Here is a 19,099-nt window from a genome sequence, read left to right as displayed (position 1 = left end):
TTTAATGAGTGTTGAATTTCATAGTAGGAAGGAATTTATTTTTTAAAGAATGACATGTTTAGTAATGGCCCTTAAGTAATACACCAAGGACAAATTTTCTGCATGTCATGCATAACATGCATTACTGCAGTTAACATGGGGAAAATATGTAATTGAAAGTTGTAATTACTTAATAGATTGAGTCTGACTTGGTCACTAGTGTTTTGTATGTATTCTAAGGTAGTGAAATTGTTCAAATTCCCTCCATACCAATGCATATTATGAGAAATGACAGTAAAACCTAATTCAATCCATACCAATGCATATTATGAGAAATGACAGTAAAACCTAATTCAATCCATACCAATGCACCTTATTCAAAATGACAGTAAAACCTGTCACCCTCTGACACAGAGAAATACTGACCTTATAGAAAAGTGACATTTGATAACAGGGGCGGATCCGGCCATTTAAGAAAAAGGGGGGGTTCCAACCATATGTCCCCATTCAAATGCATTTATCATCCCAAAAAAAGGGGCGGTTCCAACCCCCAGAACCCCCCTGGATCCACCAATGGATAGAGAATTAAAATGTGTAGACTATAGCTGGACAACAAGAAGGTTATTGGTTGATAGAGGTGACATAGTAAATTTGTCCAATATCTGTTGTCTAAAATGCTTTACAGTTTTGTTGGTTAGCTCGCATTTCTAAAAAGAATAATAGTAGATATATTTGTTTTTATACCCCCACTCTACTTTGTGTTGCAACCACCTTTTTAGAATTTAGGGTCTGTCCAGACACCTGTTTCCTGTTTTCCTATACTTTGGAAATATACAAAAGTGGGAGTATGTTTTACTCGCTCACTCACAGTAAATGTAGACTGGGAGACAAGATTTTTTTTTATCACTGCAGTACATACAGATCATACAGATTTGTTTTACCTGCCTAGAATGTAGATTTTGTGATTTAAATTTCTACTACAAATATAGAATTTAGTGACAACTGCAGCTTTGGTTTTATTGTCTGTGTTGAATGTTCACTATGTACAGATTTTTGTGGTGTTGTTCACCTTTGTTTTCTTCTAAGAGTTTTGATGTTTTTTCACCTGTCTTTTCACCAGCTGATAAAATGCATCTGTCAGATTAAAAGTCTGTCACCACTTGGTTTCTAAGTTCTATCTTGACTTTGGATAATCTATTCATGGAATATACCTTTTGGGCTAGTCATATTGAATATCCCATCTGAGTGCCTATACCATACACCCCTTTTTGTTTTTTATCAAAGTTTCAAGTTTTATGATTTTGTCTGCCTGAAATATCATATAAGACTTTAAATTTATGCATCGTGAGTAAAAAGATAATTTTGAAAGTAGATATGATTTTTAAAGTCTGGGTAAAACTATTTTTTTTAAAGTAGATATATATGTTAGAGTCTGCCTTGATTTTCAACAGATAAGATGTTTCCTGCATGTCCACCTGTAATAAAGATGTAGAATTATTAAAATTATCATTTAAAAAATCATCAAACAGATAAAGAATAAGTCTGGATGATGCTAGTTTGTTACTGTGCTGATTCAGCAGAATATTGTAGAACATTACAATGTGGATTTATAAGATTAACTGTCACATACTGTTCAGACAAGATATTAGAAATATGATAATCTTTTAACTTAGAATATGATACTCTACTTGAGGTTTGGTTAAGCACAAGGAAAGGTATAAAGTATACAGTTTGATACTTTCAAAACAGTTAAACTACTGTTAAAAACCCCTGAAATCAACATTCTCTTATGTAGACATAAATGTTTAACTGAAATGTCAGAAATTGAATTCAACACACTGTTGTAAAAGCTAGTCCAACCTGTCTACATGGAGATTCGTATGATGCAATCTACTTAAATAATATGCTCCAATAGCTATAAGGAGATGTGGTATGAGTGCCAATGAGACAACTCACTATCCAAGTCAAAATTTATAAAAGTAAACCATTATAAGTCAAAGTACGGTCATCAACATTGAGCCTTGGCTCACAACTAACAGCAAGCTATAAATGGCCCAAAACTATTGACCATTGTAAAACCATTCAAACAGGAAAACCAAGGTCTAATCTATATAAAAAAGGAGAGATCAGAAACAATTATGAACCACATAAACAAACAATAACCACTGACATTCAGCTTCTTCATATACATGGATACCTTGTAATAATTGTTTTATATACTATATGTTACAGTGACCTTAACTGAATTGGGATCTGACACTTGGACAATTATGATGTCAGTCACTGATTATTACTTCCTTTGAAAAATAATTTGATATAATCAATTGCCATAGAATAATATTCATTCTGATATAGCATAAGATACTAGAGGCTGTATCAGTTGTTGTTGTCTGTTGATGATAAGGGGTGAGGTGAGATCCTGGGAATTTACCAAACTTTTACTTCTACACTTTGTAGCAATCTGTAATCAGTTACACTTTATACATGTAGAAAATTGATTATCATTGCACGTGCTTTAACACTTCTTCAATTTGTGTGTTTTAATCACCAAACATTGATTTCCATTTGTTTCTGTCCAAAGTTTTTTCATATTTTTTCCCCTGATGAGCTATAAGCATATGTCATACTCATTTCTTATGCTGAATTTTGCTAATTTTGGCTTTTGTTCAATCTTTCACTCTCTCTTTTAATATATCCATGAAAACTGCTTACTTGCTTAAATAGTAGGAAAAAATACATAAAAATAACATTTAATAAGAGATAATTGGTGCCAAGAAGTCAAAATAAGTTTGTTTTCAGGCTTTGGTGGCCGCATGGTATATGTAGTTTATAACTACTGTAATCATTAACCAGTCAACACTGAGATTGAGAGGTCAAACCCGCTTGTGCAGGTTCACTCAACTCCAATCTTAATTGACTAGGATTGTCAGTTTTGCTATCAAAGGTCGTGGTAATTTCTCTGGGCAATCCAGCTTCCTCCGATAAAAACAGGCTGCCACAAAATAGCCCAACAGCAGTGCCAAAAAGTGGCGTTAAAACACAATCAAATCAAAAAATCAAAATGTGTTTGAACAGATATGTTCAGCATCAGCTTCACCATGCTTTCAAGAACAGTAAAACATACTCTGGATTTGAAAGCTAAAATAGTTGAATAGATTGACAATTATTCATTTAAAATTTTTTGATAAACAGCTTTCATTTGATAGCTAATGTATTGAGATTTATCTTTCTTTAGTTAACTTAAAGTGAGTAGGAACTTTTAAAAAGGTTGATCTGGCACCTTCTTGTGTTTATTGTTCTGTGGAGTCGTTTATTACAAAATTTGTGTGTAGGGGCCAACAGTTCAATTTTGTTTTTAGCTCACCTGGCCTAAAAGGCCAAGTGAGCTTTTCTCATCACTTGGCGTCCGGCGTCGTTAACTTTTACAAAAATCTTCTCTGAAACTGCTGGGCCAAATTTAACCAAACTTGGCCACAATCATCATTGGGGTATCTAGTTAAAAAATGTGCCTGATGACCTTTCCAACCAACCAAGATGGCCGCCATGGCTAAAAATAGAACATAGGGGTAAAATGTTAGATTTTGGCTTATAACTCTGAAACCGAAGCATTTAGAGCAAATCTGACATGAGGTTAAATTTAAGTCAAGATCTAGCTGCCTTGAAATTTTCAGACAAATTGGACAACGGGTTGTTGGGTTGCTGCCCCTATTGAGTTGGTAATTTTTAAGGAAAGTTTGCCGTTTTTGGTTATCTTGAATATTATTGTAGATAGAGATAAACTGTAAACAGCAATAATGTCCGACAAAGTAAGATCTACGAATAAGTCAACTTGACCAAAATGGTCAGTTGACCCCTTAAGGAGTTATTACCCTTTACAGTCAATTTTTAACAATTTTCTTAAATTTTGGAAATTTTTGTAAATTTTTAACAAAATATTTTCCTCTGTAACTAATGGGCCAAGTTTATTATAGATGAAGATAATTGTAAGTAGCAAGAATGTTCAGCAAAGTAAGATCTACAAACACATCTACATCACCCAAACACAATTTTGTCATTAATCCATCTGTGTCTTTTGTTTTAATATGCACTTAGACCAAGGTGAGCGACACAGGCTCTTAAGAGGCTCTAGTTTAGATTTTTTGAGTTTTTGAAATAATTGCTCATCAATATTCTGCTTTGCCCATTGTCCAGGTCTGTAAAAATCACTATTTGAGCCAAACTTTTAAAATTCAGACATTGTTGCCGAGAATCTGTTGCTCACACCATTTGAGAGATTTTATTTTTTTTCAATTAATATGCAATGATTATGATTCACATACTTTCTCTATAGACTTTTCAAATGTTGTTTCCTCTCTTTTTATTGATAATGCATTGAGTCCTGTCAGTGGATTTCACTTTTACAGGTTTCCAACCATTCTGTGATGTTACACGTACAAAGCTGTTATATTTTAATTGGATATACATGCAGTTTGCCTTTCAAGCATAGAAAAATAATTTTTTATTAAAATGAAATACAAATCTATTGCATAATACAAACCTGTTAATTTGAATATTTCTGCCTCTGTTGCCTCTATTAATAGACTGAATGTATCAAGTATCCTAATAATCATTAAAGCAGTAGGTGTCTACCATAGCAGTGATTAAAATTAATTGATGTAACTTTCATGTTAGATTTAATTCCGTCTTTCCACTAGTTTGGCTTCCTCATTGCACAAATTGATTTATAATTTCTCCGTGATTGATTTGTCTTGGTGTGTCATGTGTAAATAGCTAGGAAACAGATAGAACTTCTCAGATTATACAGTCAGAGGTTTCTGGAGAATTGATATTCAACTCTTGCATCGTTTTATTCAGCAAAGGGAAAAATCCTAACCACAAATTAATTTATAGTTAAATGTTTTTTTTTTTATTTTATGTAAGTCTCACACCTAAAAAAAAATATGACAATATATAAATGATACATACCTGAGAGGGTGATAGAGCAGAAGGTCCGAGATCACCATTGTCGTCCCTTGATTTTCGTTGTCCACAAATATAGTCCCTAGTGTTGAGGGTTGGTTACTTGCCATTAATTTTTATACCCCTTCCAAATTTATTTCTCCATGTTCAATGCCTCAAATTGCAAGGAGGGGGATGAAATTACACTGTAAAAAAATTTGGGTCCAGAATTTTAAAGGAAAGTAGTGATTTGGTCCAGCTGAAAAAGGTTGAAAATGAGCACTTCGGAAGCTGTCAAAAGATTTCAAGACGCCCTAAACATAAAATTGTCCATATTTTGAGTTAGAGGCGATGAAGTTTTCTATAAATTTGATATAATTTGTCCCAAAAGTAGTACAACACACTGTAAAAGTTTCTTTGAGAAAGCGCAGGTGGGATTTTTTTTATTTTCATTTATGTTCTAAAAGAAATGCACTACGAATTAATTGTGTTCTCGGACCTAAGAGGTGAAATCTGTAAATATAGAATTTGTACTCTGGCAACTTCCCTTAATGATTTGATGGTGTCAACTTGTCAAATAGCATGAAACTAAAGGATTTAAACTTTTATTTTATAGAATTTCTGCAAAAACGACCAATTTTGGCATTTTATTGTCAAAATAGGCATTTTATAACTTTTTCAATATTGATGCATAAATGGCATCCTGACTTTCTATCTGACAGGTTTTAATGTGTCAATATTTGTGTTTCTATGCCTTTATCTGCTTCTTTTACTTATTTATGAACTCTGAATCTACAGAAAAGAAATTTATCTCAGATAAAATGTGCAAAATGTGTTGTATAAATGACCCTTGTCTAACGCCTTGTTCGGATGCAGTCAATAGTGGGGAACTTGGTATATAAAATTTGATGTCCATATTAGAGACCTCACTAAATTTGCATCAAATGCACTTTACAATGTCTATTGTACCTGTTTCATTTCACATAATATATTTCTTTTCTTCTGTAGGATAGCAAGTGGTTTAAATATAAGCCTGTTGAGAATAAATTGCATGCAAGTTTTTCCCTAAAAAGGCAAAAATCTTTGTTTCAGCCCATACTGCTTGTAAGAAAAGTTAATTGCAAGAGTCTTTTTGTGTTCAGATTTGTTGTATCATGTCACATGAGTATAGAAATGATAAAAAAGACACAAATTTTTATTTCTTATAGCCTCAACATGCACTTTTTAATGTAAATATGTGGCAAGGCCTAAATTGACCCTAAATTTTTTCCAGTCTTACTTGGCCTAAGACCCTTTTAAACTAATATGATATGTTATTTGTAACTTTTCTTTCCATTTAAAGTACTTTAAATACATATGTAAGGATTATTTATAACCAAAAAGCTTCACAAATTTAAAATTGCTGGAAAATATTACATCTTCATGTAAGGCTCCCCTTCATTGAAAAACCTAAATTTTTAGGGGCAGGCTCATATAAATTTGACTTTTGAATAATTATGCCAAGTCTGATAAATCAAATGAGTACTCTATTGCTTTTAGTACATGATAAGTTATATATTAAGGCATTTAAAAAGTATTTTTTTGCAATATTTTAATTTTCAAAGCCCCAAATGTTGATAGTTGAAATTTTTCAATTTTAACGTCAAAATTTTACACGCAAAGATGAGTATAGAACTTAATTTAATGTCTACAATATACATCCTATTGACATGAAACTTTGTAAGCAGTGTTATAATACATTAAACTTTGTTCATACCAAGTTTTTTTAAGATTTGTCAACTCTTTCTACCCTATTAGGTCCGAGATCACCATTGTCGTCCCTTGATTTTCGTTGTCCACAAATATAGTCCCTAGTGTTGAGGGTTGGTTACTTGCCATTAATTTTTATACCCCTTCCAAATTTATTTCTCCATGTTCAATGCCTCAAATTGCAAGGAGGGGGATGAAATTACACTGTAAAAAAATTTGGGTCCAGAATTTTAAAGGAAAGTAGTGATTTGGTCCAGCTGAAAAAGGTTGAAAATGAGCACTTCGGAAGCTGTCAAAAGATTTCAAGACGCCCTAAACATAAAATTGTCCATATTTTGAGTTAGAGGCGATGAAGTTTTCTATAAATTTGATATAATTTGTCCCAAAAGTAGTACAACACACTGTAAAAGTTTCTTTGAGAAAGCGCAGGTGGGATTTTTTTTATTTTCATTTATGTTCTAAAAGAAATGCACTACGAATTAATTGTGTTCTCGGACCAGAAATGCCAGATTGTAACTCCGAGAAAACATTGTCAACCGAGGCGAAGCTAAGGATGACAATGATTTTTCGAGGGGTACCAATCTGCTCTATCACCCTCTCAGCTATGTGTTATTTAATTCATTATACTGAATGTCCTATCATTATTGTCCTTTACAGATTTATTTTATTTTAAAAGATTTTCTATGGCGTCACATACATAACAATGTTACAGGTATTAGAAAAAACATCAAAAGTGAGTCAAATAATAAAATCTGAGTCAAAACGTAGAACTTAAGCATTGTATTTAATAACTTGATGTAAATTTACTTCATTGTCCTTAAAATTATCGAATTTTGATTGGTCTGGATGAGAGGGTAACATTAAAAAAATATTGTCACCCGCTCAGCCATGGGATAGAGTAAATTAACACCCTCCTATTACCCAATCAAAATATGGCATTTTAACATGAATTATAATTTTAAAAAATATGGATACTAGTTAACAGGGCTACAGAAAATTGTATGTTTAAGTTTTATTTTATTTTATTTAGTTATAGTTTTGCATTTAGACATAAATTGACCAATTGGCATTCACTCAGTCACATCTTCTTATATCTATCTGTACAACATTTACGTTTTCTTAAGTAATTGATGTAGTATGCTTTGTATTTCCTGGAATAGGTGAACAGGTTTAATTTTGATCCTATTTCCAGTTGTAATGAGTAATAAGTCATCTAGTAAATGCATATGAAATATTTGCCACCGGACGTTGAGCAAACAACAATTAATCAATCATTCATCTATGACCCTGACCTTTTGGCAAGGAGATATGTAGAAACCAATAATTTTAACTTTTAATTTTGTTCGAAATACTAAAATCAAGACAATTTCCTGGTTAAAAAAATGTTTCATCTTAGTAGTTCATTAAGTCAGGAATTTGAAGATATCAGATGTCAGGAAAATACATGAACTTTACAGAAGGTTATCCAAAATTGCAATGTATAATCATTCACAGCTTCTTGATTGCTTTTCTTGGTGTCAACATGTATTTAAAGTAAGAGATAAATCATTGAAATTGCTTCAAATGTAGAAAATTACAAATCAGTATCTTTTTATAGACTAATTTGGTAATTTTTAGTACTTTGTGTAAGTTTAATGAAGATATTGGTGTTATTTAGAGATAAAATGTTTACCAAACCCTCCATAATCTGATCTTCTATACAATGTTTTAGATGAGATTAGTGGGAATCAATATAGTGTTTGATAAGTTCTCACCACTGTCCTGAACTTAGGGTCATCCTCATAGTGGTCAATTACAGTCAAATAGGAGTTGACAGTGAATCATAAACAGAAGCTTATTTGATGAGTTCTCAATCATAGCTGGTCAGCTACAGTAAAATCTGATTGAAAATTCTAAGTGATTTCTAATAGTAGTTTGATGTTTTTGAGTTTACATGGTTTAAAGTCGGCTGTATTTCCAAATAAATAGCAAAAGATAAAGATTTCACAGCAAAGCATTTTAATTGTATATTTCTGTGAGTGATCAACATAAAAGTATATTTTCAGTAGAAAAAAGGAAGTTTGAATTATAGATATCTTTGAATAAAAGTTCAAAGTTGTCCCGAAGCCTTTTCTTCCTACGACTGGCAAGTTTTTATCCTATTCTTAACATGCTGTAAATCTTCAGCCAGACAAGTAATCTGGAGTTATTTTCACCTACACTAATAGGTCTTTGGAAGATAAGAGATTGGTCAATCGATTCCAAATCCTTCCTATTAATTGTTAGTATATTCTTTGAGACAAGTAGTTGACATTTAAGGGGATTTTATTGCATCATCTTTATCTAAAACTTCTAAAATCATTACAAACAATCAATCATCGGAGACTGGTTCAGACAATATTGATTCTACTGTTCAAAGATTGGAAATAGATTCAATTAATTCAGGATTTTCCCTCATACAAGATTTTAAAAGATATGAAAATTGTGAAAACTAAAGAAGGAGCATCATTTTAAATTCAAAAGCTAAATTAAATGAAGGTATGTTCATTTGTACTTTAATTTATTTTTTTCAGAGATTAGTTGATTGTATATGATACAGGTATATGCTAATGAAAATACATTGAGTTGATTGTATATGATACCAGGTATGCTAATGAAAATACATTTAGTGATAATGTCACATTACCTTTGATCTCTATTCCAATACTTTGTTTAGCAGATTTTAAATGTTTTCTGCATTTTTATATATTTTTTTACTTCTGATAACTAATAAATTGGATTTTTTTATTACCACTTGTAGAACATTGTATTTGATTGAATTGCTTCATGTAAGGTTTTGTAAAGTGAAACATGTTATTAAACTTTTGAAGAGAACTTTACGATGCAGATTTTGTAATCTGTAACCATTATATAAAAATATATTGATGTAACTATTTCAGTTGATTTAGCAACTTTCATTCTATCCTTGATTGTTTTGTTTTTCAATTGCATGAAACCACACACTTAAAGCATGATAGATTTTAAATTAAATATGGATTTAATGCCTCTCTGGACAAAGACAGCTACATTTTGTATTTCTAAACATGTAACCTTGTTTTAAAATGTCTAGAATTTTTCTACTTTAATGATGTAAGGAATATATCGTATTCCTGTTTTAAATGAGAATTTGATATATTCAATTTAAAAACATCAATTTTTGATTATTTATGAGGCAAGTTTGAAATTTCAAATTAAAAGTTTCTAACGTACCCAGATTGCACCTATTTAGCAAAAATAGCAGCGGAAATCTTACAGGCTGAACAATTTGTATTTCAATGATTTAATACTATGCATGTCCTTCAACATAGGTTAAAATATTTAAATATTTACAAAACGTTCTCAGTATTTATCAATAGATGAAGTGTTTACTGAAAAAGCAAAATGTATGTAAACGTTGCCATGCAAAGTCATCAAAACATCATCTTTTTAAAATTAACAAGTACAATATGTTACAAGTATCCATTTCTTAAAAAATGCAGAGTAAGCATGGACAAATATCCAATTGTTCAAAATATTTGAAGAGATTAAGCAAAAGCTCTGTTATTGCACTTTTGACAATGCGAATATAAACATAGATGCAATTAGGGTACTCATCATTACAGAATGATTGATGGTTTAGAGGTCAGTTCAGACCAACTTTTCTATGATTCCATATGGATTGAAAATGAAATGTGTTTACCTATCTCTTAAAGAACGACATGGCTACAAAATAAACACAAACTGGAAATTTAGGTCTTGATCATTAAAAAACATAGTTTAAAAAAAAAAATTCTCAAAAAAGGTGCAATTTGGGAACCTGTAGCTATGTGTCACATTACATGTATACAGAAATAAAAAATAAAAATAATTTCCAATGATATTTTTTCTTGGTATATTTACAGTCACATGTTTTGATAGTTGTACCTTATTATGTTACTGTAATATGCAGTTGATTAATCTTTTTCAGGTTAATTATTTGAATCGATGGAATTTAACTTTTAATATATTTTTAGTATTTTGCTGTGTCTGGACATACAAATTTCTATTTATCAAAGACTAAGTAACTTTGAAATGATTAGAAGTGTGATCAACTGCTTAAATTGTTGTAAATAAATTTGAGAATGAATTGGGAATATGTCATAGAGACAAGATTTTGACAAAAGAGCAGACAACAGCTGCAGGCCACCAATTGGTCTTCAATGCAGCATGAAAATGTAGTCTTTATTTATGATGATGATTATAATGGATGGCTGTTTAATATATAGTGACAAATTGAGTTTATGTTCTTGAAAAATCTGGTTAAGCATATCTGAGTCTAGTACAATCATAGGTATGTGGAACCTGCTTTGTACTAGGCAGCAGTGAGTGTCACACTGTGCCAATTGTTAAATGTCCTAGTTTTACAAGATAACAGTCCACAGAAAGACATGTCACCTTCCGGAGCACCTCAGATCACTCCAAGTTTTTGTTGGGTTTTGTGTTGCTTAGTCAATAGTTTTCTATGTTGTGTCATGTGTACTATTATTTGTCTGTTTATTTTTATGTTTTAACCATGGCATTGTCAGTTTATTTTCCGATCGATGAGTTTGAATGTCCCTCTGGTATTTTTCACCCCTCTTGTACAAAGATACATTGTTCTGACACATTGCTATGGAACAGACAAATTTTAACTTTTTCCTCTTAACCAAGTTAATGCTGCATGTTTTAAAAGATATGAGTTTTAAAGTCTTTGGTTTGACTTGAGCACACATATGCTATCTTAAAGATGGTATCTTATTACACATGGTTGGCTTTTTCTTTTTTTTTCTTTGGTTTATATGGTCACATATTTTCCAATATACATTTTGTATTTTTTCAATATTTTGACATATTGACTTGACGTTACTATATTTAGAAATGATATTGACGCCATGTAACTAGAGATAATAACATAGTGTCAATCTCATATCAAGTCTTAATGATTGATAAATATGGCTGACAATAGATGCTTTAGCTCTGGATAATACAAATGGCTTTCTTTCTGATTTGTCAAGAAAACTTTTGATCAATGTACTTGTATTGAACCTTCACTTAAGCATTGACGGTACTTTTTGATGAATTTGGATTGTATCACTCAATAAGGTGTCACCTTATCACAAAAGTGATTAAAGATTTTTAATTGGAAAATGCTTCATTTCACAGGGCCATTAACAATAATGAAATTCTCATTAACTAATGCATCATATTGCATAATAGCCTGCTTGCATGTAAGTGACACGAAAATTGACTTTAGCTCTGAAATCGGCATTCGCATCATCGCAATAATAAGACTCCAATTTCCTTTTCTTATTTTAATGTGTTATATGAGCGACAGGTCTATATCTGGTTAACGTGTAAGATTTCTTGTTGTTACAGAATGTCATTTAGTGAACAAAATTTGCATTAATGCAAATCTTTGGATTCCAACTATGATCAAATGTCTTAGCTAAGTGTGGTATTGTAGGTTAAGTGGATATTTATAAAACAATAGGTTGAGGGAAAACCAAAAGTACTGGAATTCCCTATGCTTGTTTACCTGACGTAATTGGTAATAGAAGAAATTGGCATTTGTTGAAATAATTGCAGACATTTAAATTTAACAAATGATTATGATATAGTTTTCTGAAATTGCTTATTATTTAAGTACTAAAAATAACAAAAGAGTAAATGTATCAATACCTGTATAGTACAATGGAAAACTGATATATGTATTGACAAACATTACTAATTACGGAAGTCTGTCGTGACAGTGGGGATACTACTTTGTTCTACCAACAAATAGCATGTCATGTACAATGCTACAACCAATATATACCTGTATTAACACTGTGTATACCTTTGTCGTCAGTCTAGACTTAATATCATTTTTATATTAGTTTCATATTGAAAAGGTTTGCAAAAAAAATCGTCATTTTTTTAAAGGATAAAGGGTAGATTGTTGTGTTTTATAACCAGAAATAAAACAAAAATGGAATTTATGCCATACTGAAATCATTTATGTTTTCCTGCAATATGAGAACAAAAGTACATAAGTGGATACTAAGACTTCTTGGATTGACATATACTGCCAACAACCTTATAGCATATACATTTGTGTATATGAATTGTTGAACATTTAAACTTGTGATTTGTCTATCCACGGTGGAATTCATGGAAATAATAAACCTGCAAATGATGATGTGATATATCTACAATTATATGTTCCTCTTGGTACTTAGATATTGTTAAAGTATACCTGTCAGCCAAACTTGTATAGGGTTTCTAGAATATTGAAATATTATAATTTTTCCCTTTAGGATTAGAGATTGGATCATCAAAGAGTGGTTCCTGTGGAAATAGTAGTCACGGTAGCAGTAGTAGTGGTCGTCATAGTGATCTAGTAAACCAGCTTAGTGAAGGATCTGACCTAAAACAGTACTTCTCACCAGAGGTTAGTATGTATGAAGCTTTATGGTAGGAAATAGTTTTGGGGTTGAATGAATATGTTTCAATGATAAAAAACGTTAAAAAATGAATTTACTCCCTTCTTTTCTGTCTTCATATAATATAACTTATATGATTTCCTTTATACTACAAATACTTGATTGGTCTGTTAGAATTGTGGTGTAACACCACTAATTCAGGCCCGGCCAGAAAGCACATACCAGAAAGTAGTACATATTTAACACAAAATAGTTCCTACGCATGGACATAACTTTCAATATATTTAGAATATTTTATTAATTTTGGTATCAAATGAAAGCTGCATGACTGGTGATCATTGCAGAACAATTTTTGACTGATAAATTTGAATAATAAAAAAATGGCATGAAATTTAAAAAGGAGTGTACATTTTGCCTTTTTGTCAGATCGGAAGTACCTGTTTTGGTACATCCGAAGTTCCGGGAACCAGTTCTTTCTTATATGCAATGTAAGGTATGTTGATTTTTTCAGTACAGGACACCAGAAGGTGTTGCTTTGACATGCAATGATTGTCACTTGATTTGAACTTAAGATAAAAGAGCTGTGACCACTCGAAATTGAGGAATTTAACATAGAAAGCAAGGGGGCCATTAATTAGTGGTGTACTTCCTATTTGTGTTCCTCCTCTTACACTTCCTGTGATAAAGCATGGCTGTCATTTCTTATGTCAACAGTTTGCCAATATCACTATGAGATATTCATGCCTGATTCACATGTATGGAATCTTTGGGCTCCAAGAAATTTGAAATTGGAAGAAGAAAATAACAAATGTTTTAGTTTAGAAAAATAAGGATTAAATACATGTTTTTAGAGTTTATTGGTGTTTAAACTTGGCCACTATCACCTAAATCACAAACTTGACATTAAAACCTGAATTGATCCAATTTACTCAAAGATCGAAAACTTCAAAAAAAAAGTGCAGAAATCCAAAAAGGGAATATATTTTATTGATAAATAATCCTTTTCGTTTTTAAGTTTGAACTAAATATATTCATTATTGTACTTTTAAGTCTGAACTTGATTAACATTAATTCCTATTCATACTTTTACAACTTACTTATTTACAAATTTACACAAAGTATTCAAATATGAATATTGTTTATCCATCTGTGATTTATTTTTAGCTCACCTGGCCCGAAGGGCCAAGTGAGCTTTTCCCATCACTTTGCGTCCGGCGTCCGTCGTCCGTCGTCCGTCGTCGTTAACTTTTACAAAAATCTTCTCCTCTGAAACTACTGGGCTAAATTAAACCAAACTTGGCCACAATCATCATTGGGGTATCTAGTTTAAAAAATGTGTGGCGTGACCCGGCCAACCAACCAAGATGGCCGCCATGGCTAAAAATAGAACATAGGGGTAAAATGCAGTTTTTGGGTTATAACTCAAAAACCAAAGCATTTAGAGCAAATCTGACATGGGGTAAAATTGTTTATCAGGTCAAGATCTATCTGCCCTGAAATTTTCAGATGAATCGGACAAAAGGTTGTTGGGTTGCTGCCCCTGAATTCGCAGTTTTAAGGAAATTATACGTTTTTTTTGGCTATTATCTTGAATATTGTTATAGATAGAGATAAACTGTGAGTAGCAATAATGTTCAGCAAAGTAAGATCTACAAATAAGTCAACGGGACCGAAATGGTCAGTTGACCCCTTTAGGAGTTATTGCCTTTTTTAGTCCATTTTTAACCATTTTTCGTAAATCTTAGTTATCTTTTACAAAAATCTTCTCCTCTGAAACTACTGGGACAAATTAATCCAAACTTGGCCACAATCATCATTGGGGTATCTAGTTTAAAAAATGTGTGGCGTGACCCGTCCAACCAACCAAGATGGCCGCCATGGCTAAAAATAGAACATAGGGGTAAAATGCAGTTTTTGGCTTATAACTCAAAAACCAGAGCATTTAGAGCAAATCTGATCTGTAGTAAAATTGTTCATCAGGTCAAGATCTATCTGCCCTGAAATTTTCAGATGAATCGAACAACCCGTTGTTGGGTTGCTGCCCCTGAATTGATAATTTTAAGGAAGTTTTGCTGTTTTTGGTTATTATCTTGAATATTATTATAGATAGAGATAAACTGTAAACAGCAATAATGTTCAGCAAAGTAAGATCTACAAATAAGTCAACATGACCAAAATGGTCAGTTGACCACTTTAGGAGTTATTGCCCTTTATAGTCAATTTTTAACAATTTTTCGTAAATCTTAGTAATCTTTAAAAAAAATCTTCTTCTCTGAAACTACTGGGCCAAATTTAACCAAACTTGGCCATAATCATCATTGGCGTATCTAGTTTAAAAAATGTGTCCGGTGACCCGGCCAACCAACCAAGATGGCCGCCATGGCTAAAAATAAAACATAGGGGTAAAATGCAGTTTTTGGCTTATAACTCAAAAACCAAAGCATTAAGAGCAAATCTGACAAGAAGTAAAATTGTTGATCAGGTCACGATCTATCTGCTCTGGAATTTTCAGATGAATTGGATAATCGGTTGTTAGGTTGCTGCCCCTGAATTGGTAATTTTGAGGAAATTTTGCTGTTTTTTTTTGTTATCTTGAATATTATTATAGATAGAGATAAACTGTAAACAGCAATAATGTACAGCAAAGTAAGAACTTAAAATAAGTCACTATGACCAAAATAGTCAATTGACCCCCTAAGGAGTTATTGCCCTTCATAGTCAATTTTTAACAATTTTCTTAAAATTTGAAGATTTTCAATAACATTTTCCACAGAAAGTACTGTTATAGATAGAGATAATTGTAAGTAGCAAGAATGTTTAGTAAAGTAAGATCTACAAACACATCACCATCACCAAAACACAATTTTGTCATGAATCCATCTGTGTCCATTGTTTAATATTCACATTGACCAAGGTGAGCGACACAGGCTCTTTAGAGCCTCTAGTTTAAGCTTTTACCTATCTCTGTATTTGGGATTGGTATAAAACATTTTAGACAAATATTATTTAAAGTTGTGGGATTGATGTGGAAATAATACCAGTAACAAGTTGTCTCCCTTTTATCTTAATCTACCTGTATCAACAATCTACTCAAAATATGATTGTGAATAAACCTTTAGCAGATTCGGCTTGTTATTTACGGATGAAATGTGTTAAAAATGTTGACTTTTATGTCATTAAAGAGTGTTAATTGTTATAAACTGATAGCACGCTATATTCAGGGCGTTGAAATGCTTTTTTACCATGACAACTTGTTGATCATATAAGGAGATATGAAAGTTGACAATATAAATTTTCATTCGATAAAAAATGGACAATTATTTTGAATACCAATCATTAGTGTAAGTAGACTATTGAATGAAAATTTCCGATTTAAGTTCCTTGTAGAGTTTTATTTATTTATTATTATTTGTTTCCTGTTCTATCTCACTTTATAAAGGTTTTAGATGTGATGGTTTTACTTTGATATATGATTACACTGGTAGTATAACAAACGTTTGCTTGTTAATCAAAATCTTTATTTGAATTGAAGTTTTGATTTACTTGATTTTGATTATTTTTTTAATATTTGCTTATGGTCTTGATGCCCTGTAATGCATATAAGAGCTGAAATTGATTAAACTTGGGAAAAAAAGTAAAATGTCCTTTTATATTACAGCTATCAGACGATGATGGCGCTGAAAGTGACGACAGTATTCACACAATGACAGAGGCAGAGTCCAAAATCTCGTACAAACAGTTTGGTGCTATTCGTAAGGCAGGGTAAGGATTATAATGCTATATATGAGAAGAACATGTTATTTTTATGCCCCATTCATGAGCTTTATGTTTTTTCTGTGTGTTTTTTCGTTTGTCCGTCTGTTCCGTTTCAGGTTTAAGTTTTTGGTCAAGTTAGTTTTTGATAAAATTGAAGTCCAATCAACTTGAAACTCAGTTCACATGTTTTCTTTGATATGGTCTTTCTAATATTAATGCCAAATTAGTTTTGACCCCATTTTCAGGGTTTAATGAACATAGAAAATGTTGTGAGGGGCATCCGTGCAAAACCACACTGATACTTGCAGTATACATGCTTTACCTTTGGCTTAAATAGAGTTTGCATATTTTGTATTCTAGTAATTTTGGATGTTTTACAACAATGGTTCTAATGGAAAGTATAAGCATCAAATAGTAAGGAAATCTCAGACACTTTGGATTATCATCTTTATCCTTGTATTTGATTGCAATGATGGGATGTTAATTAATCTTGTATTTGAGATCAAAACTTGTTACTTTCTGCTACAGATGACAAAGCAGGGGTATATTGGATGTCAAGCTGTAGGTCATATGGAAAAATATGGCTATATAGTATTACCATGAACTACAAGATCGATTGAATTTAGTACATAAGTACTAATTTGAGCACAAAACTTGTAAATTGGATTAAAATTATAATTATCTTGTAATATGCAAGAATAAATGTAATTTCCTGTATAGGGTTGGATTAACTTACTTTTAAATTTAATTACACAAATACATCAAGTAAAATAAAATTATTTTTAAATGTTTATTTTATTTTATTTTTTTAAATATATTAGATAGATAAAGTAATTAAATTTAATCTGTCTATCATGTTCTTTGAAGAGATACTTATCATTAGTTGGGTTTTAACACACATCCTACTTACATTAAGGTATTATTAACAGGATATTTGTATTATTGGGGTAAAATGTAAAATGTGAAAACAAATATTGACTGGTTGTAATGTCAGAGTCAGAAAAAAATAAAAGAACAAGATCAGAAAGTTGTGAACTAATAAGGGAAGATTTAGAACATTTTGCAATTGCAAGACGTGGCTCAGACAATTATGATAAAGTAAGGTAAGAAACCAAAAATTATTAGAGCTGTGAAAATAGTACAGTAAAATCAATACAATTTATGGATATAAACAGTATCAACATTAGAAAGGAATAGATTACCGGTATAAGAAATCAAAATAAGGAGATGTGGTATGATTGCAAATAATACAACTATTCTACCGAAGACTAAAGGACAAGTATATAAACATCTATTGGTTACCTTACAGTACAGCCTTCACCAATGAGCAAAACCCATATCAAATACAATATGACACAATTCAAAAGAAAAAAAACCAACAACCTGATTTATGCTCAACAAAACCAAAAGATATGACAGAGAGCAATCAAGAGCAACCATTGATTGCACAATGTAGCTGTGTTAATCTATGTCTGAAAATAATCACTTGCAAAAATTAGTTGGTTTACTAAGGATCTAAAACTGGATGCAATTACATTTTTAGCTCACCTGGCCCATAGGGCCGAGTGAGCTTTTCTCATCACTTGTTGTCTGTCATCCATTAACTTTACAGTTCTTCTATAAAAGCATGCAAAACAAAACATTGATCAACATGCTTGCTATGTTTGCTTGGTTAATTGCAAACAATAGGCAGGCAGTGTTTCTGTCTGTTTTTATATTTACTGGAATTTAATTGGACAATAAGAATTGACATGAAATGAATTTAATGTTTATTGTCCAATCATATTCCAGTAAATAGTAAACACACTGAAATAGACTACCTACCTGTTGTTTACAAACATCCAAACAAATATAGCAAGCAAGTTAATCAATTGTTTGTTTTGCATGCTTTAAAAGAAGAACTGTAACAAATAAAAATTCTCCTCTGAAACTACTTGGTAAAATTTAACCAAACTTGGCCACAATCATCACTAGGGTATCTAGCTAATAAAGTGTGTTCGATGACCCTGTCTTGTTTTTTGTACATCCCAAAAGTGCTTTCCTTTCTTTAACTTTAGTTTGCCTTAATCAAATGATATGAAACTTATACACATAGCTTATGACCAGAAAACACAGATGAAGATTGAAATTGGGAGGCGTCACTTTTACCCTTTCTAGAGTATTGCCCCTTTATAAATGGAAAAATTGCTGAATTTTAGTTTTTGTTCTCTTAACTTTAGTTTGCCTCAACCAAATGTAGT

General features: G+C 31.7%; 1 protein-coding gene across 15 annotated transcripts in view; it reads left to right on the top strand.

The window, feature by feature from the left end:
* The window catches only part of LOC139490581 (protein still life, isoform SIF type 1-like), a 127,967-nt gene that overhangs the window by 76,514 nt on the left and 32,354 nt on the right, over positions 1-19,099 (top strand). For all 15 annotated transcript variants that reach the window (XM_071277450.1, XM_071277452.1, XM_071277454.1 and 12 more), the window contains 2 exons: positions 12,978-13,111; positions 16,762-16,865. In XM_071277450.1, the coding sequence (XP_071133551.1) occupies positions 12,978-13,111; positions 16,762-16,865 (238 nt within the window). The remainder of the gene's footprint in view (positions 1-12,977; positions 13,112-16,761; positions 16,866-19,099) is intronic.

Source organism: Mytilus edulis, chromosome 10 (genome assembly GCF_963676685.1).
Source record: "Mytilus edulis chromosome 10, xbMytEdul2.2, whole genome shotgun sequence".
NCBI lineage: Eukaryota > Metazoa > Mollusca > Bivalvia > Mytilida > Mytilidae > Mytilus > Mytilus edulis.
Note: the sequence above shows the minus strand (reverse complement) of the source record. Positions and strands in the feature narration are given on the sequence as shown.